We start from the raw sequence: 24,031 nt of genomic DNA, 5'->3' as shown, positions 1-24,031 counted from the left end.
TATTATACTTATGTTCTCTTTGGTTTCTGTGAATCTATTGTATACTTTAGATTTGTGGTTAACCCTGTTTTTCAAGTATGTTACCCCCTTCCTATATCTATTTGCCTTAGATTGAGCCTATATTATGACTGCCAAACACATTCTAGGAAAAAAAAGTCTACATTTTCTTACTCTCCTCCCCCACGTTTTATGATTCTGGTGTCCTCTTTAACATCTTCATGTTCATCCTTTTGCTGTTCATTGTGATTATCATCACTTTCACAGAATTTTTTTTTTTAATCTGTGTACTGGCTTATTTAAGTGATTTACTTTCCACTTGTGACTTTCTCTTTTCTATAGATTCTTCTTTTTCATTTGGAGAAGACCTTTCAATATTTCCTTTAGGATAGGTTTAGTATTGCTGTATTCTTTTAGTTTTTGCTTGTCTGAGAAATTCTTTCTCTCTCCTATTCTAAATGATAATCTTGCTGGGTAGAGTATCCTAGGTTGCGTATTTTTCCCTTTCAGGACTTTGAAATCTTGCTACTCTGTTTTGGCCTGCAACGTTTCTGTAGAGAAATCAGCTGATAGCCTTATGGGGGCTTCCTTTATTATTAACTCTTTTTCTCTTGCTGCCTTTAGAATCTTCTCTTTAACTTGTGCCATTTTTATTATAATATGTCTTGGTATAGGTCTGTTTGGGTTTATCTTGTTTATCCTGTACCCAGATATCTGTTTCCTTCTTTAGGTTTGGGAAGTTTTCAGCCACAATTTTTTCAAATACATTTCGGTCCCCTTTTCTGTTTCTTCCCCTTCTGGAATTCCTATTATAAGTAGATTGGCCCACTTTATCCCATACGTCTCTTATATTGCTTTCATTATTTTTCGTTTGGTTTTCTGTCTGCTGTCCTGACTGGGTGATTTTCATTATTCTACCTTCCAGGTCACTTATTCGTTTTTCTGCCTTATTCATTCTGTTGTTCATTGCCTTTAGCTCAGCTTTCATCTCTGCAAATGAGTTTTCTTATTTTTCTTGGTTCCTCTTTATAGTTTCTAGCTCATTTTTACAGTACTCTGCATTTCTGTCCACAGCTTTCTTAATTCCTTCAGTCTAATAGACACCCATTTCAACAAGGAGATAATGAAAATACTGAAGAGGTCTGTTTCATTGTTTGTTCTTTCTGGGGAATTCTCTTGGTCATTTAATTGGGAGTGGTTCCTCTGCTTCTTCATTTTACTTACATTTCTTATATTGTATTTTTTATATTTAGTTATATTTATATTTAGTCATATATCTCTTACTCTGTGGCCTTGGAGCACTATTTATATTTAGGGGCGTTGCTGTGTAGCGTGTGTGGGTTTAATATATTTGGTGCGAGGGTGGTTTTTAGTATGGATGCATGTCGCCTATTTCCTCAGCACGTGCTGATCATTATCCCCTTGATGGGGAGTGTGCTGGTGCCTGGTCCTGGGATTCTGGGTGGTGGTGGCAGCTCAGGCTCACCCCTGGAGCACACGATGGGAGCGGAGGTAGCTCACGACCACTCCTGTAGTCCAGGAGGGACGTGGCAGTGGCTTGTGACTGCTCCTGGCATCTGGGCAGGAGGCGGCTTGCTACTGCTCCTGGAGCCCGTGCAGGCAGTGTCCTGACCTCTGAGCGCACACACAGGGGAAAAGGCTACAGTGGAAGTTCCTGCCCCTCCCCTTGTGCATCCCCCAAACAGTGGTGCCTGGCGTCTGAGGTGGCCCAGGCTTCCTCCATGTATACCCTCAGGTGCAGTCACAGTAGATGTCAGCCCCCCACCCCCCACGGCTGTTTCTGCACAGCCAACCCCAGTCCTCTCCCCAGGTCTGATCTCCAAAGGCCAAGTTCCAGCATCCACCTGCACGGGCAGACATGTGTCTCAGGCTGGGGAGTGCAGGGTGGTGGCACTGACCATCTGTGCAGTCTTCCCACTGCTCTGGCTGCCATAAAACCAGCTGCTGCGTTCTCCTCTGAGGTTCTGAAGCTCCCCTTCTGTCCTGGCTAATCTTCCCGCTGGTGAGGGGGCCTCCCAGGATGCAGGAACCTTTCCTCTTTCACAGCTTCCTCCCAGGGGCACAGGTCCTGTCCTGATTCCTGTCTCACTTTCTTTTGTCCTACCTGGTTATGTGAAGATTTTCTTGCCCTTTCAGCAGTCTGAGGTCTTCTGCCAGCATTCAGTAGATACTCTGTGAGAATTGTTCCACATGTAGATGTATTTGTGGGAGAAGGTGAGCTTCACGTCCTACTACTTCGCCATCTTGATCACTTATCCATTTTTCCTTCTCAGGATTGCTTTGGCTATTTGGGGTCTTTTGTGTTTCCATACAACTTTTTTAATTTTTTTAGTTCTGTGAAAAATGCCATTGGTAATTTGATAGGGATTGCATCGACTCTGTAGATTGCCTTGTACTATCCTGTGCATTTCTCATCTAAAATCTTTGTTATTCTTCCTGGCACATCAGAAACTGCTCTGAACAAAGGAAGAGATACTGACCCCAAAACTAGCCTGGAATAACAAATAAGGAAAGCTACAAGAAGCATGGGGGTTTCTCCAGGACACCATTGGTCTCGGCCTGTGCAGCAGCGGAGTTGGGCACTTGGGCAGAACTGCTCAGCATGAGGGTACAACTTCACACACAAAGTTCTGGGCTGAGTGTTTAATAAGATCAGTTAGGTTCCTTCTGACAGCTGACACCTCACAACTTAGATGGCATGTCTGCAGGAGTTGAATAGGAACCATTTAAATCTATGTTGACTTTTTAATGGGGAAAAAAATCAGTTTTTAAACATACGAAGCAGTTAATCATCTCTGTCATGAAAAATCTCTCCACAGGGGCCCTAGAGTTCCCTGAAACAGTTATTCTATTACAGTTTTATGCCCTCTTACTTTTTTTTTTTCCTTCTTCTTTTAGCTGAGAGGACAAATCAGCAAGTTAAATTAATAAATGAAATCCAATAATATCCTTGCTTTTTGTGTTATTCTTCATGTGAAAGTACTTTATAAACCATATAGCACTGTATAAATGCTAGTTATTATAAATTTATTCCACATGAAGCTAGATGGCTCAGAAACGGGCATATTCTTAATTGCTTATTTTAAAGAATCAGTCATTTTCATACCAGTTTAAAAGTCAAAACGTTTCATCGTATTTCAGTTTCAGGATTCTTCTGTACAATAAGAATCTAAACTGAGTTGGAAACAAATGAAGATGGTAATTCACATCCTCTCTACCTCAATACCAAATTACACAACTACCACCTGGAGGTTCCAAAATGTCTCACGACCAGACACAGACCAACTACAGAATGTCCTGTCTGGTGAGCCGGTCATGAGCTGTGACCTCCTCTTAAAGGGGGTCAAGAGCAGTAACGCTTGAACACCAAGGGTGTGGCCTAAAGACTCTTATGTCCAATAAAAACTCAGTTTTACACTCCTTTGTAGGAAGAGTAGGGCTTTTAGAAATACTTCTGGGATAGGGAAAGGCCCCACACTTTGACCTATTTTTTTCCGGTGAAAAAATGCACATAAGTCTAAGCATGTATCAGAGTGAATGTTGGTAAAGCTGTTCTAAGCAAGAGACTGACCACCCAATCTCATAGCTGGCCCACTGGGGAGCCTTTTGTAGGAATGAACAGAATAGCTTTATTTTTGTAAACAGAGGTAAGTCTTTTCAGCTTCGTTCTTAATTTGCTGTGCTACCCCGATGAAGATTGCAATTGCAACTTTCCATAAAACAACAGAAAAGCTGCAGTACCTGGGCAGCCCAAGCCACATGACCCATGACGGGGACCAGCTGGCATCATACTCATTCTCGCTGACAGTGCTGGGCTGCTCATCTGGGCCATGGGTGGCCTCCTCCACAACCTGCACCTCCAGTGCTTTCAGGGCCACCGTGGGCGACGTGGCGCTGGCCTTCAGCATAGCCACAGCCTCACTGTGACTTAAACTGGTCAAATCGATGCCATTGATATTCAACAAGATGTCACCTGTTCAAATAAGGGAGCAAGAAAAATGAGCCACCGAGTACTTCCCTGTAAATCCTGTTATCTGTAAACTAATTAACAAAGGTTAGTTCCAAAAACTCAGATGACATAATAAGGGAAAAGACCATTTTTCTCTTTATAATTCTTAGAATACTGAGGAAAAATCCAATTCATGGACAACACTCCAAAACAATTCAAAAATTTTAAACAATTCAAAAATTTTAAACAATGTAATAATATGTAGGAAAAGGTTTGGCTCGAGGCTCTGGAATGCAGTTGGGGTCCACATCATCAGCCCTGGTATAGCTGTGGACGGGCCCTGGGCACCTTCATTTCTCTTCTTACCCTTCCTTCCAATTAGAAAGTGATTTGATCTTTTGCTCTTAGAAGGGAATTTTTAATATATTCTACTTTATATTGATACGGTTTTATACATCTAGACAGCCCTACATAGTTCACTCAGTGCAATCATCTCAGTATGTAGAGACGATACCCTTGGGCCTACACAAAGAAATGAAACTTGTGATTTGAACATGTCCTGCTTGAAGAAGAAAACTAGTCTTTGTTGCTCTGCCAAGTAATATAATAAAAAAGAGCAATAAGGCTCATATAAAAGGTTAGGAAGGAAAGGATTAGTTTTATAGGAAGCACAAACGTTTGTACTAAGAAAGCCCACGGAAAATCCTGCTCCCCCAATTCATCGTTTTTCAGATTATTAAAGCAAAACATTCTCTTTGTAGAAAACTTCGAAAACATAAAATAACAAGAAGGAAATAAAATTACCTCAAATTCCACAACAGAATAACTTTTAAAAAGCCTTCTAAAGATATAATTCATATACCATTCAATTAAAGTCTGTAATTTTATGGTTTTATAGTCACAGAGTTGTACAACCATCATGTCATTCTTAGAAAATTTTTATCACCACCCCCAAAACCCTGTACCCATTAGTAATCAGTTCCCTTCCCTGAGTCCTAAACAACTGCTAATCTACTTTCCATCTCTATAGATTTGCCTTTTCTGGATATTTCATATAAATGGAATCACGTGGTCTTTTCTGACTGGCTTCTTTTACTTAGCATGTTTCCAAGATTCATTTATATTGTACAATGTGTCAATATTTCATTCCTTTTTATGGCCAAATAATATTCCATTGTATGGATAAATCACAGTCTCTTCATCCATTCACCAGTAAATGGACATTTGGGATGTTTTTACTTTTTGGCTATTATGGAAAATACTGCTATAAACCTTCACGTACAAGTTTTTGTGTGAACATGCTTTCATTTCACTAGGAATGGAATTGCTGGGTCATATGACAACTGTTTAACTTTTTGAAGAACTGCTAACACAGCACAGTTAACACAGTTGTACTGTTTTACATTCTCTCTGGCAAATATATGAGAGTTTCGATTTCTTTACATCCTTGCCAAATGTTATTGTCTTTTTTTTTCTATATTCATCCTAGCGATGAATTTGCATTTCCCAATAACTAATGTCACTGAGTATCTTTTCAAGTGATTATTGTCCATTTGTGTATTTTCTTGGGAGAAATGTCTATTCAGATCAGTTGCCCATTTTTAAATTGGGTTATTTGTCTTTTATTATTGAGCTATAAGGGTTCTGTAATCCCAAACTCCTAATTTATCCCTCCCCACCATGTTTCCCCTTCAGTCACTATAAGTTTGTTTTCAAAGTCTGTGAGTCTGTTTCTGTTTTGTAAATAAGTTGACTTGTATTTTTTTTAGATTCCCTATATAAGTTGATGTCGTATGATATTTGTCTTTCTCTGTCTGACTTCACTTAGTATGATAATCTCTAGGTCCATCCATGTTGCTGCAACTGGCACTATTTCGTCTTTTTATGGCTGAGTAATATTCCATTGTAATATGTACCACATCTTCTTTATCCATTCATCTGTTGATGGACACTTAGGTTGCTTCCATGTGTTGGCTATTATAAATAGTGCTGATATGAATATCGGGGTGCACATATCTTTTCGAATCATGATGTTCTCCAAATACATGCCCAGGAATGGGATTGCAGGATATGGTAGCTCCGTTTTTATTTTTTAAAGGAATCTCCATACTGTTATCCATAGTGGTTGTACCAATTTACATTCCCAACAACACTGTAGGGAGGGTTCCTTTTTCTCCACACCCCCTCCAGCATTTATTATTTGTAGACTTTTTGATTATGGGCATTCTGACTGGTGTGAGGTGATATCTAGTAATTAGTGATGTTGAGCATCTTTTCACATGCCTTTTGGCCATCTGTAGATTAACAGACCATAAGTGCGTGTATTTATTTCTGGGCTATCCTGTTCCGTTGATCTATATTTCTGTTTTTGTGCCAGTACCACACTGTTGTGATTACTGTAGCACTGTAGTATAGTTTGCGGTCAGGGAGCCTGTTTCCTCCGGCTCCATTTTTCTTTCTCAAGATTGCTTTAGCTATTCGGGGCATTTTGTGTTTTCATACAGATTTTAAAATTTACTGTTCTGTGAAAAATGCCATTGGTAATCTGATAGGAATTGCACTGAATCTGTTGATTGCCTTGGGTAGTACAGTCATTTTGACAGTATTGATTCTTCTGATCCAAGGACATGGTATATCTTTCCATCTGTCTCATCCTTGATTTCTTTCATCAGTGTCTTATTTTTCAGAGTGCAGGTCTTTTGCCTCCTTAGGTAGGTTTATTCTTGGGTATTTTTATTCTTTTTGATGGAGTGGTAATTGGGATTGTTTCCTTAATTCCTCTTTTTGATCTTTCATTGTTAGTGTATAGAAATGCAACAGATTTCTGTGTATTAATTTTGTATGCTGCTACTTTATCGAATTCATTGGTGAGCTGTAGTAGTTTTCTGGTAGCACGTTTAGGATTTTCTGTATATAGTGTCATGTCATCTGCAAACAATGACAGTTTCACTTCTTTTCCAATTTGGATTCCTTTTATTTCCTTTTCTCCTCTTGATTGCTGTGGCTAGGGCTTTCAAAACTATGTTGAGTAAAAGTGGCGAAAGTGGACATCCTTGTCTTGTTCCTGATCTTAGAGGAAGTGCTTTCAGCTTTTTACCATTGAGTATGATGTTAGCTGTGGGTTTGTCATATATGGCCTTTATGATGTTGAGGTAGGTTCCCTCTGTGCCCACTTTCTGGAGAGTTTTTATCATAAATGGATGTTGAATTCTGTCAAAAGCTTTTTCTGCATCTATTGAGATGATCATATGATTTTTATCCTTCAATTTGTTAATGTGGTGTATCACACTGATTGATTTGTGGACACTGAAAAATTCTTCCACCTCTGGGATAAATCCCACTTGATCATGGTGTATGATCCTTTTAATGTACTGTTGGATTCAGTTTGCTAGTATTTTGTTGAGGATTTTTGAGTCTACGTTCATCAGTGATATTGGCCTGTAATTTTCCTTTTTTGTGGTATCTTTGTCTGATTTTGGTATCAGGGTGATGGTGGCTTGACAGAATGCAATTTTTTGTAATAGTTTTGGAAGGATAGGCGTTAACTCTTGTCTAAATGTTTGATAGAATGCTCCTATGAAGCCATCTGGTCCTGGACTTTTGTTTATTGGGAGTTTTTTAATGACAGATACAATTTCAGTACTTGTAATTGGTCTGTTCATATTTTTTATATTTTCCTGGTTTAGTCTTGGGAGATTGCACCTTTCCTAAGAATTTGTCCATTTCTTCTAGGTTGTCCCTTATTGCCACAGAGTTGCTTGTAGTAGTCTCTACGGTCCTTTATATTTCTGTTGTGTTGGTTGTGGCTTCTCCTTTTTTCATTTCTAATTTTATTGATTTAGACCCTCTCCCTTTTTTTCTTGAGTCTGGCTAAAGGTTTATCAATTTTGTTCATCTTTTCAAAGAACCAGCTTTTAGCTTCATTGATTGTTTCTTTGTCTTTATTGCTTGTGTTTTTGGTGTCATATCTATGATAACCATTGATTAATCTGTTGCATAATCCAAGGCCATGAGGGTTTACACTTGATTTTCTTCTAAAAGTTTTAGCTCTTACATTTAGGTCTTGGATCAGTTAATTTTTGTGTATGACTTCATTTTTGGAGAAATAGCTTTCAAGACTCACTTTTCCATGTGAACCAAGTGTATGGAGAATGCTACTGTTACCACTACCACCCCCATCCACACAAATTATATAGTATCAATCAATGGGGGTTGTGAAATTGTGAATGAATTAATCCCTAAAAACCACTCCTTTTTATTAAGTTTGTCTCTGCTCCACCTCTTCTGTGATCCTCCTCCCACCCAGACACCTTTTTAATAGGCAACAAATGTATTTCAGTGAGATGATCCTTCAAAGTATCTGGTCTACCATAATGCTGGAAGCATAAATCTCTTAGAGGGTCTTTTCCAACATAAAATAATCCAACAGTCAGAGTAACTGTTAGAAAGATTATTAAGCTTCAGCAATTTCCCTTTATGCTAGGCATTTTTCTAACCTTATATAGAGAGGCTTTATGCTTCCATTATGTACAGGACATTTTAAAGGATTTTAAAAAGCCATGTTTAATAGGAAACTTTGTAGACATTAGTTTTAAAAATGTGAGTTGACTTTGGGAGATGTGGTGAAACTGTACAAGATCCTAGCTTACCTCTCTTGATTCTGCCATCACGTGCAAGGCAGCCATGAGGTGGCACACTGGTCACAAAGATGGGCAGTTCCCCACTTTTACTTCCTCGGCCCCCAGCTACTGTCATTCCAAGGGACTCGTGTGGTTCCTTCTTTATAGTAATGTGTTTTTCTTGGCATGTAACACACTGGGCAAGATCCTGAACATGAGAGGAAAAATTTATTGGATAATGAATAATATATATAGTTGAAGTAATGACAGCTAAAGTAAAAACATAACGTGGCAATTTTAAAGTCATTAAAAAAAATCACTATAGAACTGAAAGCAATACACAGTTCTTCAGAGGCCCATGAACCCTGTGGATCACAATGGCAAACTTTGGACTACTGTATTTTCACAGGACTATATATGGAACTGAAAAACTCAGGACTGTTGACATAGGGGAAGTCAAAGTAAAATAAGCATATCATTTGTGTAATTACCTTCAGCCCAAATATAAAAGTAAATAATGCATTTGAATTTTAAGATTCTGAAGAGAAGCCAATTAATTTTACTTCCACTTTTCTCCTATATTCTTTGAGAGAAAAGTTGACATAGTATAAAAGTGTGGATTTTACTAACTGCCAGAAAAAAGCTACAGAGCTCTCTTCTGATTCTGACTAACAAGGGTTATCAGAGCACTCAATCGTGAAGCAGGTGCAAATCTACCTTCAAAATTTGTGAAAAGATAAAAGGATATGAAATAATTGAATTTTTGAAGTTAATAACAGGGAAATCCCCAGCAAACTATATTCTCAGGGAAAAGCTATTTTTACTGACATTTGTTACTGTTACCTGTTACTGAGATACTCCTGGAAGAAAAGGAGAATCTAAAATACCACTTTTCTGAATTACAATTCAACAAAATCAAGGTGTACATATGCAATATGAATATTAAAATAACATTTATCGAAGGCTTAACTATGTGCAAAAAGCTCACAGCTTTACATGCGTCATTTCATTAATCTTCACAGTGGTCCTGAAAAGTAAGTACTATTATTGGCCCCATTTTGTGGATGAGGAAACAACTTAGAGAGGTCATGTAACTTGCCCCAAATCATACAACTGTAAGTTCCTGCATAGGGATTTGAGCAGATGCAAATATCTAAACATATGCTTTGCATATGTGCACATATGTACACATATTGTTTATATGTCCCCACACCACATGGTTACTGTCCCGTTAAGTGTAACAGTGGAAGCTAATGTCTCAAAAGGTTTCCAACATTTGTCAGCTCTGAGAAAATGTAGATAATAACATTATTAACGATATCAACAATAGAAATATGAGTTACCTTTACGGAATTATAACATCCCTTGTGTGACATTATTTCAAAGTGCTGACAAATCTGTGACTCAGGCCTTGGAACTGCAGGCCCGTCTCCCTTTCTCTGGTCCTGGAATCCATGTACTCTTGAAATTTTATTAAGGCAACCACCTGCAATAACAGCCTGGCGTTTCTAGAGAATGTTATGACCTAGTAGAAAACTTGGAAATGTCCTAAGGCAGTCTCCTGTTTAAAGGTATGAAATCTATCTTAGTATCCTTCAAAATTGGGCAAAACCCACTTGATTATGAAGACAACTCATGTAAACTCAGTCTTGAGTATATTTATAAGCAATTTTGGCTTGCAGGTATTTAATCAGTTAAAGGTGGTTGTTTTATTCCTCTAGATGGCTCAGATATATATATACATTATTTTTTCCTCAGGAACCAAACCAGACTTCAAAGATTATACTCAGAATACTTCAAGGAAAGTTCTAAATCATACAAATGTTTATCTAAGCAGCTACCTAAGAGGCCTAGTAGCAGGCTAATGTATACTGTAATTTTCAATGATGATTATAATCATCTGAACACGTTTTCTGGTGAATCTGTTTATTTTCCCTAGGAGACCCTTATTTTTCTAAATCAGGATTTTATATAACAAATGCAGTATATTAGTAGCAAATAGCTAACACTTAAAAGTACATTTCATGTGGCTGTTCTAACCAATAAGAGTTGCAGAGCACACAGAATAAGAATAAATTCAGCATTACTATTTAAAACGTTGTCACAGAAAGTTAAAGACAATAAGAGCAGCAGAGTTGAGAGAAGAATATGTTCCCCAAATAAGCAGAGTTCTCTATATGAACGTTGGGATGACTAAGTACAGTTTTAAAAATTGTCTTAAAAATCATGTCATAGACACTCATGTTCAAATTACTGTAAAATTCAGTGACATAAAAGGGTCAATAATCAATTTTTGCCTTATATTGTAATTTTAGGAATATATATGTAATGCATAAAGGACAAGCCATATGAAACTATTCAAAACTCCAAAACAATAACTCCTTTTTCATAGTCATCATCATGAAGGCAATATTATAGGTTTCCTTCATACTTTCAGTTTCAGTTCAGAAATGAGAACAAGTCTGTGGTTACATTTTCTTAAAAATATTAACTAAACCAAAGACCAGTGACAAGTCTCCACTTGAGCTCTGAAAACCAGATAAACCTGATGGGCGAAAAGTACTTGTGCCTTTAAGGGATGCTTTCTTAGGGTACCTGTGACATTCCAAAGGTAAGTATTCTCTCAAATACTGTACTTACCTTAAGAAGTCATTTTAGCACACAGGGAACTTCCTGTGGTTTTAAGCAGACCAACAGATGTTTTTGTTTAGTAACTTATAATTTTACTTAAAGAGAAGGACTTTGGAAGCTCATATTTAGCTTATATTTTCACACAGTTGAGTAAACATCATTTTAAAAACCCCAGCCTGGGACATCCATGGTGGTCCAGTGGTTAAGACTCCCCAGCCTACCAGAAAGTGGTAGGTAGGAAAGTGGTTAAGAAACCCCAGCCTACCAGAAAGTGAGTTCAAATGAAGGAAACAATATCAAGAATGAACTACCAAAAAAAAGAAGAATGAACTACCACCCTTTTTAAATTTCTGCAACTAAAGTGAGACAGTATCAAGATTCTCAGCACAGGTAAATGACCTTGGTATATATTATAAAACCGGTAAAATACTGAAGAAGCAGGGAAAATCCTCAACATACAGGAATTTTAAAATATTTAGGGTAGTCTTCCTATACTGTTCATATAACAAAAAATACGCTATACATGTAGCTATCGAAGTTTATGAGTTATATGTTTAATATGCACATATCTAATTCTGTTGTAGGCAAGCTATCCAGTTGCTAAGTACAGGCTGTCAATCATTGTCTTCACTATGCTTTTTCAGTTACATAACCAACTGTCACATTTAAATGAGTAAGCCGAGATAAACCCCACTTTCAAGCAGAACTAAACAAACCGAAGATTTTTCTGGACAGTCAAACATTTCTCATCAATCACCTGGCAGAGGGTCCTTCCCCACCAAGAAACTCTACTGGTTGAGGGACTGAGACAATGCAGTCACTCTCCAAGGCAGCAAAACACATTGCACATCCCAAACACCTAGTGTACTTTCTCCAACAGAGTTAACAGCCCTCATAAATCTTCCCAGCTTGTAATGATCATCCTTTGAGGGTGGATGAATTAAGAACCACAAACAAGGCACCTTACCTTATGTGAGCTGGGTCTGTTGTAAGGCAGCGGCTGTGTGTGGTGCTGGCTGCTCTGAGTTCCCGCTTCTCGGACAGCGTTTCCAGGCTGGGGTTTCCCTGGTCTAGCAATGGTTAAATTCACCCTCTCGCCACTAGCCTGGAGAAAACACACAGACACGACTGCCAGTCATTAAAAAGATGCTTCTCATTTCACAAAGCACAGGCACTCCTCACCGAGCCAGTGCCTTGCCTGGGGGGGACTGCAGGCACCCGGTGGTCGGAGAAGGGAGCTCTTCTCGTGAGCTCATGTTTTAAGACGTCTGCAGCTGAGACGCATGTGCACGGCTCTTGGACAGACTCTCCCCAAGCCCGCTTCCACAACAACCCAGGCAAAGCAAACTGCCCTTGTTCTTTCCCCATGATTTCCTGAAGGGTAACTTTCTTCTGATACTTCTCTGCCCCTTCAAGGTTGGCCTTGGCGTTGTGAGGGAGAGAGCAAAGGAAAGAATAAAAGAGGAAGAACTGATTCGAAACCTGATTAAAATCCACTGCGACTTTACAAATAAATTCCATGGTGGCTATTTTGGAAGTAATAATCAGTGAAACTATGCACAGCTTTGTTTCTGTTTGCTATAAGTTTGAGTCAAAAATAGGACATCAGCTTAAATAATCCTGGAAAGAATGATTCTAGAGATCCTGTATAAGATTGTATTTATATAAATATTGCACACACACCTGTGTTAATTATCGTATTAGAGGTTTGTGACTGTCATTTTAAATTTAGAGGCCCATTATCTATATCCATATATATTTTAAACGTAGATGTACATCTATTTTTAAAAGTTATTTTATCTTTGCTTTTAAAGTACAGGCCTGATTTATTTGAAGGTGACTCTTGGTCATGACCACAATTCCCAATTGCATTATTACTCCTATGGGAAATTATGATGGCCTGCTTTCAAGGAATTGTGGTAGAAAGTGGGGACCTCCCCCATGATTACAGTCAGTAATGTTAAGAAATCACTATTTTCAGTTCTTTCCCCAAGTATTATTGAGATAAATTGACATATATCACTGTATTATTTTTAGTTTTTAAACTGGAGAATAAGTGTTAATTTTTATGTCCACCTAAAAAACATTTGCTTATTCAAGCATTTTATTCAACTAAATTTCAAACAAGTTTCTCAAAATAACTGAAAGAAAATCAATACGTGGCCAGATTCCCAAAGCACAGAGTCTGGGTACTTGATCTAAGGGGTAAATACAGACTAGAATCCTGATGTTGAAAATTCTCACACTTCACATCATGTGATTGCACGGCGTGAAGTGGCGAGACGCTCCATCTGTGACTTTACTTCAATGTACATGTACAGAATTAGTTTCATTACTGCTTACTGCCTCATAACCACCAAATACTCTAATTAGTATTTCAACTTTCACTGGAAAACCCCTGCATATGCAAAACCTATTATTAATAGAAACAAATCCTTAATCATTCTAGATTTTTTGAAAGACAAAATTCTGTGCATGTGATGGAAGTGGGCATTTAGGACTTTAATGATGGACCAACATTTGGGTTTAGGCTGACTTTAAACAGATTGCACATCTAATATGTCAGGGATTCAAACACAGCAAAAAAAGTTCTGTTAAATTCAAGATTTTTAAAAATGCAAGATGTTCAAATAACAATACGCTTAAGTCATAGTTGAGTAGTACACTCTGATGCTGGGAGTATAAATTGGTATGATCTGATCTTTCTGGAGGGAAGTTTAGCAAAATGTCTTAAAATGAAAACAAAACATGAAAGTCTGTCAATAGGGGAACATTGAATCAGCTAGTAAAGATCATGATGGGGTTCTACACTTTCATGGTGAGAAGTTCACAACATACTGCTGACAAAGTTGCAAACTCAGAATTTACAAGATAAGCACGTGTGTAAGTACTGTGTAAATTTGTATCTATCTGTGGACATACACACTCAAAAGTTTGTAAGGATGTCCTCCAAACACTTAACATTGATACAGCTTGGGGTGTTTAGACTGGATTTGATTGTAACTTCTTTTCAGTATTTTATCTTCAGTGTGCTCCTTTTTAGACATGCAATATGTGTTATTTTTATAATCCTCAATAAGACTTCATTTTTTTTCAAAAAGAAGTTGAGCAACTTGAGTTTTCTATAGTCTGGGAAAAATCACAGCACAAAATATGCAACTATTTGCATTATAAAAATCCAAATAAAATATATTATGAAAAATTTTAAATGTGTTTTCTACCTGTGTAACTATATTTTCTACATTTTGGTTAGAAATCTAGTAAGGACCATCTATTTAGGAATTAGTGTACTGTAACATTGCCTGAAATATATACAGGCAATATATTTCTCTCTTCCTTTCCATCTTACTGATCGGACTTCTCACTTCAGAAAGTCCACTCGACTTGCCTATTTCTGTTAACAAATCCCCAAAATGGATTAACTTTCTTCTTCTCCCCCTGCCCCCCGCAAGATGAACTTGATCTCAGCAGTGCAGCGGCTGGCGTGATCCACAGGTAAAGCTCCCGGTGCCCCGAATGCTGCCTCTGATTTGAGGGGATTTCAAGGCATTCAATTTTTTTAAGCCTCGAGTCTATGAAATAAAACCAATACCTGAACCGCCTCTCAATGCAATATGGCTGTGAGCGTGTGTGTGTGTTTCCTTAAGGCTATACTGAACCAAAAAGTGGGAGAAAAGGCAGTAGGTTAAAGGGGAGTGAGACGTGGGTTTTCTTAGTGTTAACATCTCATTGTTATTTGATTCTATGTATATATATATACCTATTTTCGTGACTATCAACCGACCTTAATTCCAAAAGTTCGGTTATATTAACTAATGCATGGTTTCCACTGGTAGTGTGTGTGGTGCTCGCTTAAACGCTCCCATTTTGCTTCACCCTCGTACAAGGCTGCAGGAGACAGCCACGTTAAACGCCACAGCACGCTGCAGAGCCTAAAGATCTTCTCGGATGGTTTTAATGTATCTGCTTTGATGCTCTTACTAAAAACATGTTTTTTCTCTAATCATGACTACCTCCAGAGATACTGTGAGGACAATATTATGTGTTTGAAATGCTCTGAATTCCTTTAAAAAAAAAAAGGCACTATAGAAATAAGTTGCTCTGAATAAAAAGTGATTTTCCCCCTCATTTTCATGGATTGTGCAGTAAAGGTGAGAGGTGAGTGAAGAGACCAGGTGAGCTACACCCTCGGTGACCACAGCTCCTTGGGGGTCTCACCTTCTCCCTTGTGAAGTGTGGACACTGCCATCTGCCACGTGAAACCGTAGGGCCTTTCCTCCAGAAACAGCCCGCCTACAAGTTCATGGGTGTGCACACCAGAAGGGAGTCACCTGGGCTGAGCTTAGACTGGTGTGGACTGTGAAGAATTAGGTAGCTGTGCTCGCCTGTCCAGCGAAGTCTCAAGCACCCCCTGGATCCCTGTGTCCCCTGCTAGTGAGAACCAAGGCTGCGCGATGGCAGGAAGGCTGAGGGCCTGGAGCGGGCGCGAGGGGCCTCACCTGGATGATCTGGGCAGCCAGCTCGGGTGTCCCGTGCTTCAGGTCGTGGCCGTTGACGGCCAGCACCCGGTCGTTGCCGCTCAGCCTGCCGTCCTGCGCCGCCAGCCCCCCTTCCAGCAGGTCGAGGACGAAGACGCCCGGCTCGTCGGTCCTTCGGACGAGTTTGATGCCGAGCTGTTCGGCAGAGTCCCGTTTGTGAAGAACCACCTGGAAAACCTCTTCCGGGGGTGAGCCGCCCACGGGGCGGCTGTGCGCGCGGCCGCCGCAGCGTCTCTCCCGGAGCACAGTGAGGTGCAGCGTGCTGCAGGGCTGCGACAGCACGGCGCGGGCGTGGTTGTGGGACACGCTGCTGATGTTGTGGTGGTTGACCTGGAAAAGAGGGTGACGGCCGAAGCGTGACAATCTTTTATCCTCCCAGCTTGTAGCAATGTTCATATAAGGGTTCCGAAGGAAACTTGACGTTGTGAAAATGATACACAATCGTTACTTACAAAGACAAGCACTCCAAAGACATTTTAAAACGTACAGCGTTCCTAAAATTAACTTACAGTGACTAGCATTAAGTAGAGAATAGTCGTCAAGATCACAGGCTTTAATGATAGTCTTAAATGAGGGTCCTTGGTTCTGCCGTATAACTGGATAACCTCGGGCAAATTACAGAACTTGTTTCCTCACCTGTAAAACGTGTTTACCATCCACTTCACAGGGTCAGGAAGTGCACGACTAGACAACATCAGACAGGGCAAGTGCTCGTGAAAGACTAGTTCTAGTGGGACAGAAACTGAAGTGCTACTGGATTACAAAGTTACTTTTCCAAAATGAAATACACTTAAGCTAGAGAAAACAGTTTTAAGGAAAGTGGTGCACTCAAGTATACAGCCTTATATTAGATGAGTGACTTTTACTTTAAAGAAGAGCCGATAATCATAATTCCACTAATTATCTGGCACACAAGTGTAACATATCTTATAAAATAAGCATAATTTAATACAGAACATTTACTTATTAAACTTTATAACCTTGAAATAAGTACAGTGACTGATCTTTGGACCTGTAACGTCACTGAGAAAATATACCCACCTTCAGTTATTTACCTAGTTAGAGGAATTAGCACAGTTCTTGGTATTTATCACAGTGAGAGCTCCTCTGAATCTGCCTGAGGTGAAAGTGAGGGGGAACCAGCGCTCTGAACACCGGTTATGTGACAGGCTCTGGGTTAGGTGTGAGGTTAAATTTTTTTCACATGAAATCTATGTGAAGCCAGACCTCCCCCCTTTCTGTTAATCTAGGGTTGATAGTTTTGAACACTGTTAACTTGAATTTTGTTCATTTTGGCCTGTTGGCATCTTTAAAAATTCAGTCATCAAATTCATAGATGGCATACACAAAGTTGCTATTCTCCCAAGTCTGCAACATCTGTGCATTTGGTAGCCATCCAAGCCCTCAATAAAAACACGGAATACAGGGTCAAGTAGAGAATTAAGGCAGTTTCTAAAAAAACTAGCCTGACATGAATCCATTAATCAAAAACCATCATTTCTGGCTACTCAGCTAAGAGCTACCTATCTCTAGGCTCACAGCTTTCCGTCTTATATTCAGGTATATCACAAATGACTTTACGAAATATCTGGCTGAAATCCAGCCATAGCCGTGTGCAACCATGCAGCCTCACAGTATCCTTGGGAAGTAGGTGTGGAATATCCCACAGCTGGAAGATTTTTTCCTTCATGAATGTGTGGTGGCTGGCAAAAGGCAGAGAAAGCAGAGACCAGATAAAATACTGTCTCCAGGCTTCGTAAAAATAGCACCAGCAATAGTAAACTCTACCACTTCGGCTAAATGTGTTTTGTACCAATGCAGTGAACATATGGCTGCAATTATTTTCCTTCAAAACTGAACATGCCTCAGTCACTGATGATGGATCAAACTGAAAATACTTCAAAAGTTATATTATCTTTAATAGTGACACTGATGTAATTTATAACTAATTTTTTTCTTCAAACTGCTCAAAAGGCTGCATCACAAAAGGCCTTGAAGGTTATATGGGTCTCCTCTTCCAAGAGGCTATTTAGTAGAATAAGGGGTGTGTGTGTGTGTGTGTGTGTGTGTGTGTGCGCGCGTGTGTGTGTGTGTGTGTGTGAGTGAGTGATGCGGGGAGACCGAAGGCCACACCCTGTCACTGCACACAGTTTGCTGAAATAGAAGCACAGGCGGCTTGACAGCTCTTTGCTCTATAAATAAACCGTCTTTCCCACTCCTGGGGATTCTCAGATGGGCTCACTGTATTATTTATGTATCTTATACAGAGTTGGACCAGGTAGTAAACCAGGTAGTAAAAAAATTCCAAGCAGCCTTATTTCCCAGCGTTTACTTTTGAATGACCATAAATACTCCACATTTGGGCAAGGGGCGTGGCTTTACTTACTGGCTCCAGCATACCAGTCAGAGGCCGAGCAGAAGTCAGGGCCCACAGTAGGAGAGATCCTTTTGAATCCATTAACCAGGTTATGTGTTCTTACTTTTCTTACCAATTTGAATCATTCAACTGGACTTATTAAGATGATCATTACTAGAGATATTAATATGTGTGCCTCCGTAAACAATAATAGTGCCTTGGAATTTCTACAATGTAAATTTATAGCTATGAGTTAATTTCCAAAAATGCAGTCAATAATTTCAGATAACTAATTTTACTTGAGTTGTAAGGATTCAATTATATTACTAAACACAATTCTCTAAAATAGAAGAGTAAAAGGCCCGCTGCTGAAATATATTAGCAAATAAAGCCTGAAAAACTATTTAACCTCAATGGTATTCAAAGAAATGCAGATAAAAACAAAGCATTTGGGGCTTCCCTGGTGGCGCAGTGGTTGGGAGTCAGTCTGCCGATGCAGGGGACGCGGGTTCGTGCCCTGTCCAGGAAGATCCCACATGCCGCGGAGCGGCTGGGCCTGTGAGCCATGGCCGCTGAGCCTGCGCGTCCAGAGCCTGTGCTCCGCAACGGGAGAGGCCACAACAGTGAGAGGCCTGCGTACCGCAAAAAAACAAAACAAAAAAACCCAAAGCATTTGTTTTTACCTTTAGAATTTAGGAAAAGAATGAGAAATATATACAAATGTTAATACCCAATGCTAGTACATCACTGGTAGCAAAAAAGAAAACACAAAAATGAATGCACACTTATTAATAGAGAGGCTGGAAGTGGGAGAAAATGGGAGAGAGAAAGAACGCTGTATGAGCTGCAGACAGGAGCCACCGGGCTCTCCTGGTCTGGGCCACCCGGGTGTCAAAATGTCAGGGCGGCCAGCAGACTCGGACTGCGAGCTGGGAAGTCGGGAACACAGGGAAGGTTTTGCCAGCCTGGCACAGCCAGAGTACTAATGTCATAAAATGACAGCAAATACAGCATACAGTAAATAGCTATCTTTTACTAGTAAACACAGTGAAGAGCTAGCTACGGTATGATCAGGAAGCTGATTTTATATAAGCGGGACTGGTTACACTTCCTGTACCCCCTACTTCTTCTTAGTATTTAGTAAGAAACAAAACCTTGCTAGAAAGCTCAGTCTGTGTCAGCCTTGCTAAGGGCAATGAAGGAAGGGTTTGGGGCCTGAGTGTGTTAAAGTGGGAATAACACACCGTGAGGGGCAGCGTGCAAGTGGGAGTGGAAAAATTCCTAGAGGGTCCAAGTTTTGTTTTAATAAAGGAGATGGCTATTCCCGACAGGATGTTATAGCCAAGTCCACTCTTTTACTGATTCAGCAAGTATTTCCTGTGCTTATGACATGCACAGCACTATGAGAAATCTGTATCACAACTGGTACTGTTAGGGTGGCTGCAATCACCACACAAAGCCAAGCCCATTTAAATAGTTCACTGTGATTACACGCCAAGAGCTGAAGAGTAAAGCAGTGAACACTGTCAGTAATTCAAGTAAGGAGGGGTCAGAACGGGCGAGAAGGGCTGAGCAAAGCTCTTAAGGATGAAGGTGGACAAGCCAGCACGGTGGGACAGCCTGGAATCGGGAGTGAGGTGGCGGCAAGAAGACTGCCATGTCTGGCTTTTCCACTGGATTATAAATTCCATGAGGACTGGGGGAGTACCTTGCTCTTAGTTGCATTCTCAGTGGCTAGTACAGTGCCTAGAACATTACCGCTGCTATGCGTGAAACAAAAAGGAAGGGTTAAGATGAAAATGACAGGCTGTGCAAGAGACCACAGAGGACCGTGAATATGAATCAGTCTGGGTGTGACGCTCTAGTCACATTTTCCCAAGGAAAGCAGAGTTACAGATATATTAAGCTGGCAGTGATTCTGTCGGATTGAAGAGCAGAGAGCTGGGCGGCAGGGACGTCTGGTGGGGTGTGTACAGAGTTAGACACAGCAGTGGGGGCCTGGACTGAAGAGGGAGCAGGGAAAGGGGGAATGAGGGGTGGGTGTCAACACATCATGGTGAGGACCAAACAACGAAGGAGGGAGGAGTCCTGGAGCTTGGGTTCCTAGAAGATAGTTTTCCTTGTATTTCTTCTCTCTCCTTCTGGAGGTTACTATTTCTTTTAGCTTCAACTATCATCTACACTTGTATGACTCAAATACCCAGGCCAGTAGCCACAGAAGTCCAGTCCCATACAGAAGAATCCTCCCCTCCTTCTCCCCTCAGCCCCACGTGCCCTCTAAGAAAACAACACCTTGTCCCAAGCTAGTTCTTTTTGGGGAATAGCTGTTTTTTCTTAAATGTCATCTTCTGACAGAGAAGGTGAGGGTAGCACCAAGGGTTAAAGGGTGGAGTGCACACTAGGGAGCCAAGGAGACAGGCATGGTTTCTGAATTCCGGCTTAAATCCCATGGTATAAATTGTAACTAACCAGTGCTGCACGGTCTGTCTTTTACAGACGGTCGTAATCAGTGTAGTAGAGGAAGGTAAACTAGACAATGCAGGTGATGGGTGGATGAGAACACTGGATCTGGGATCAGAGGATGTCAGCATGGGTGGGACGGCTCTGAACCAGCCAGCCCTGCAGACCAAGCCGGGAAGAGCCCAGCCGGCCCCAAGAGCCCAAGCACTGCAAGCACAGCCACATGCGGGACTGGAAATAAAGTAGGGAGAAAAACTACATTCCATGCATATGGGGAAACAGAAGAAATTACAGATAAATTCTGACTTCTTTTGCATATAATAGCAGTAAAACTAACCTATATACAACTCAAGTTCCACAGTACCACAATGTTCTTTTTTTTTTTTTTTTTTTTTGCGGTATGCGGGCCTCTCACTGTTGTGGCCTCTCCCGTTGCGAAGCGGCCACAGCTCACGGGCCCAGCCGCTCCGCGGCATGTGGGATCCTCCTGGACTGGGGCCCGAACCCGCGTCCCCTGCATTGGCAGGCGGACTCTCAACCACTGCGCCACCAGGGAAGCCCACAATGTTCTGTTTTAAACTTATGAATAAGAACAAAAGAGCGCAAGTTAACACAGTAATTAAAACGGATACCTGAAGAATCTGGTCTCCAGCAAGAAGTCTCCCATCTCTGGCGATTATCCCATCCCGGTAGACTTCCTGGATAACAATGTTAATCAGTGGCGTTTCATTGCCACCCACAATGCTAATTCCTAGCTGAATATAAGGATTAGACCGGTGAATTTCAATTGTGGTGATTTCGCCTTCTGGTAAACTAAGTGGCTGCTGTGTGGCTGCCAAGTTAGAAATGAGAGAGAGAAATAGATGGAAAGAGAAACATTTTATATTTTGGTTATCATCTTCAGGTAAATAAGTCATCTTACATTAGCAGATGGTAAAGAACTATGCAATACCGCTGGATAAGGAAAGCAGAATGACAAAAAGTATCTGTTAAGATTATCTAAACATTTCTTGTCCCAAAGGTGATCAGCAAATTATCACAAGCGGTTACTACGTCTCAGATCACAGTGATCTGATGGAGCAATAGTAAGAGAACGTCATCTCGACCTAACTGACGAGAGACGGTTTGGTCGGTGGAACACGTGTAAACAGTGCAAAGAAGCATAAAGACGACTCTGTGGTATGTGATCGCCACGGGGTGAGAGAGGAGTCCCAAAGGCTCTAAGAAGGGGTGGCTCTTGGAAAAGGGTTATGGCTGGGGCAGGAAAAATTTGAATTTGTAGTAAGATTTGGAATTTGTTCAAGAAAAGTATATTTAAAAATAAATGCCTAGAGCCAACCATCAAGACGTGTCCAAGATCCATGACTACAGGCCTTCTGTTCACTCCTAGTGGCTGTACAGTCAGATTCGTGGCGGCCACCAGAGCAGAGCAATAGTCACGGGCGTGGCCGTGGGGTCAGATATACACCCAGCCCTTCCCCGGCGGCACGAGCCGACCAATTCGTCTCAAGATTTAGGCCTCTCCTGTCACAAACCAGCTCCCAGCACCGTCAGCGGCATTTAGTCAGCTAACGGATGGGAAGGGTCCGGCACACGTGTGACACAGGGAGTGCCTAATTTGCGGTATTATTTTTGTTGCTCTTGATGTTGTTGTTTTCTTAGTCAAGAAGCAACAAGCGTTTGCACACAAACATCTAGTAAGAAGCAGGTTAACAACCAGTGAATCATGGACTAAACAGAAGAGGGAGGGAAGGGTCACCTTCCTCAGAGTAAGTTCTGAGCTCTGCTTCTAAACTGCAAACTGTCAGACTTGTGCACTTTAAAGGGTGAGTTATGTGCTATGTGGATTATATCTCAAAATTAATTTTTTAAAGAGGAAAGAAAACGCATGTTGGGAGAGCAGCAGGGAGTGGTGGGGAGGAAGGCAACGCCCGGTTTGAGAAGAGGCGAGGAACACAGGCGGCCGACACGTACTGTCCCCGGTAGGGCTCTCCTCGAAGGCGGGGTTGTCCAGGCCAGGCTCCTCTGTCCAGGCGGGAAGGGACGCCGATGTCAGGGTCGGCCCTGAACAGTCCGCTTCGGGTGATAAAGTAGCTGGAAGATCTATGACCATGGTTCCATTTTCATTCTCGATCTCCGTCTGAGCTTTACTAGTTTTCCGTCTCTCCAGGGCAACTCTCTGATGAGAAGCTCCAGGGCATCTAGAAAGAGAGCGTCAGGTGGTTTCCAGATGATGTGAAAGGAAAAAAAAGCGATTAACAGTTTGTACCACAACAAAACAATGGCAATGGCTTCTACGCAAAAAGCACCTGGAAGTACCCACAAGCATTTCCACTCAAACGAAGTTCTTACCACTCCACGGAGCAAATCTAAAACAAGGCATTTGCACAAACATGTACTCAGGAATCTATTAGTACCAGAAATAACATACACAGTGTAGTACACCAGTACAGTTCTCCCTGCACTGTGAGAATCATCCTGAGGTTCTGATTTCATAGCCCCTTTTACAGGTTAAACGGCTGGACCACAGGACTGGAAACCAGCACCTTCCTCCACAAGCCCCCTGCGTCCTGCCTTAGACCCTGAGCACCCTGCCGCTCCGCTCTCACACCCAACACTGCACATCACCTGTTAGTGGGTGGAAATACATCTGAAGCTTTACCACTTGCAGGAAGGCACAGCAAAGGCTCAAATTTATGACAGGCATGGGAGGAGAGGAAAACATATCTCCTGGTTTGTAAAAACAGAACTGCAACAGTGGAATTACAGATATGCTATGAAACTTGAAGAATATACTTCTAAGTACTGGGGAAACTTACATAAGCACCAAAAAATAAGGGCTGTTAACTTGCTTGTTTTTACTTACTTAGGCCAACAAAGGGGCAGATATCTGTTTGTTTAAACATTTAAAGAAAGTCTTTATACACAGATGTTAGCAGTGCTGCAAGGTGCCAGTTCTTTCCACCTGACACCCTGACTGGACAAAGTGACGAATAATGCCCAGTTGGAGGAGTGGGTGGAAGAACTGGGGATTTGTACAGGAGCCAGGCCCACGCGCCTAGACCCCGACACGGCTCTACAGACCCCACCTACTCTCCTGCTGGGGTAAGAAGTTTAGCAAAGGGTGGGCAGGATCGGCGACAGTCTTGTGGCTAGGGCTGCAGACCTTCATTCAATAACAGGATTCTTAAAAATCTAAAATTTCAATCAAAATTAAGGACAGAATTCAGTTAAAATTGAAAGCTATTCCTTAATGATAAGAGTAATAAGATTTCCCTCATGAACTGGAGATTTATATTAGGTCCTGGATTTCAAGTTCTTGAAAAGGATCATTATGAGATTTCTTTATTCAACACTCTCTCCGGACATGCTTTCTCTTCACCTTGCTAAGAAGGGGGTCCAATTATTTTCTTCCAGGGAGTGTTTCTGCAAGGGCCTGGCAAATATGTTTGAAAATGAT

The 24,031-nt window shown here is 41.0% G+C and overlaps 1 protein-coding gene across 4 annotated transcripts in view; it reads right to left on the bottom strand.

The window, feature by feature from the left end:
* LNX2 (ligand of numb-protein X 2) overlaps window positions 1-24,031 on the bottom strand; it is an 87,030-nt gene that overhangs the window by 10,734 nt on the left and 52,265 nt on the right. For all 4 annotated transcript variants that reach the window (XR_003434832.1, XM_027116615.1, XM_027116614.1 and 1 more), the window contains exons 3-8: window positions 22,546-22,772; window positions 21,204-21,403; window positions 15,717-16,085; window positions 12,185-12,322; window positions 8,617-8,794; window positions 3,760-3,991 (exon numbers count right to left, since the gene is read on the bottom strand). Coding sequence is in view for 3 of the 4 variants with exons in the window: in XM_027116615.1 (XP_026972416.1) it covers window positions 3,760-3,991; window positions 8,617-8,794; window positions 12,185-12,322; window positions 15,717-16,085; window positions 21,204-21,403; window positions 22,546-22,772 (1,344 nt within the window). In the remaining variant the exon portion in view is untranslated. The remainder of the gene's footprint in view (window positions 1-3,759; window positions 3,992-8,616; window positions 8,795-12,184; window positions 12,323-15,716; window positions 16,086-21,203; window positions 21,404-22,545; window positions 22,773-24,031) is intronic.

Source organism: Aethalodelphis obliquidens, unplaced genomic scaffold (genome assembly GCF_003676395.1).
Source record: "Aethalodelphis obliquidens isolate GAN/ISIS:26980383/991018 unplaced genomic scaffold, ASM367639v1 scaffold16, whole genome shotgun sequence".
In the NCBI taxonomy this organism is placed as follows: domain Eukaryota; kingdom Metazoa; phylum Chordata; class Mammalia; order Artiodactyla; family Delphinidae; genus Aethalodelphis; species Aethalodelphis obliquidens.
This window is presented reverse-complemented; position numbering and strand designations above follow the sequence as displayed.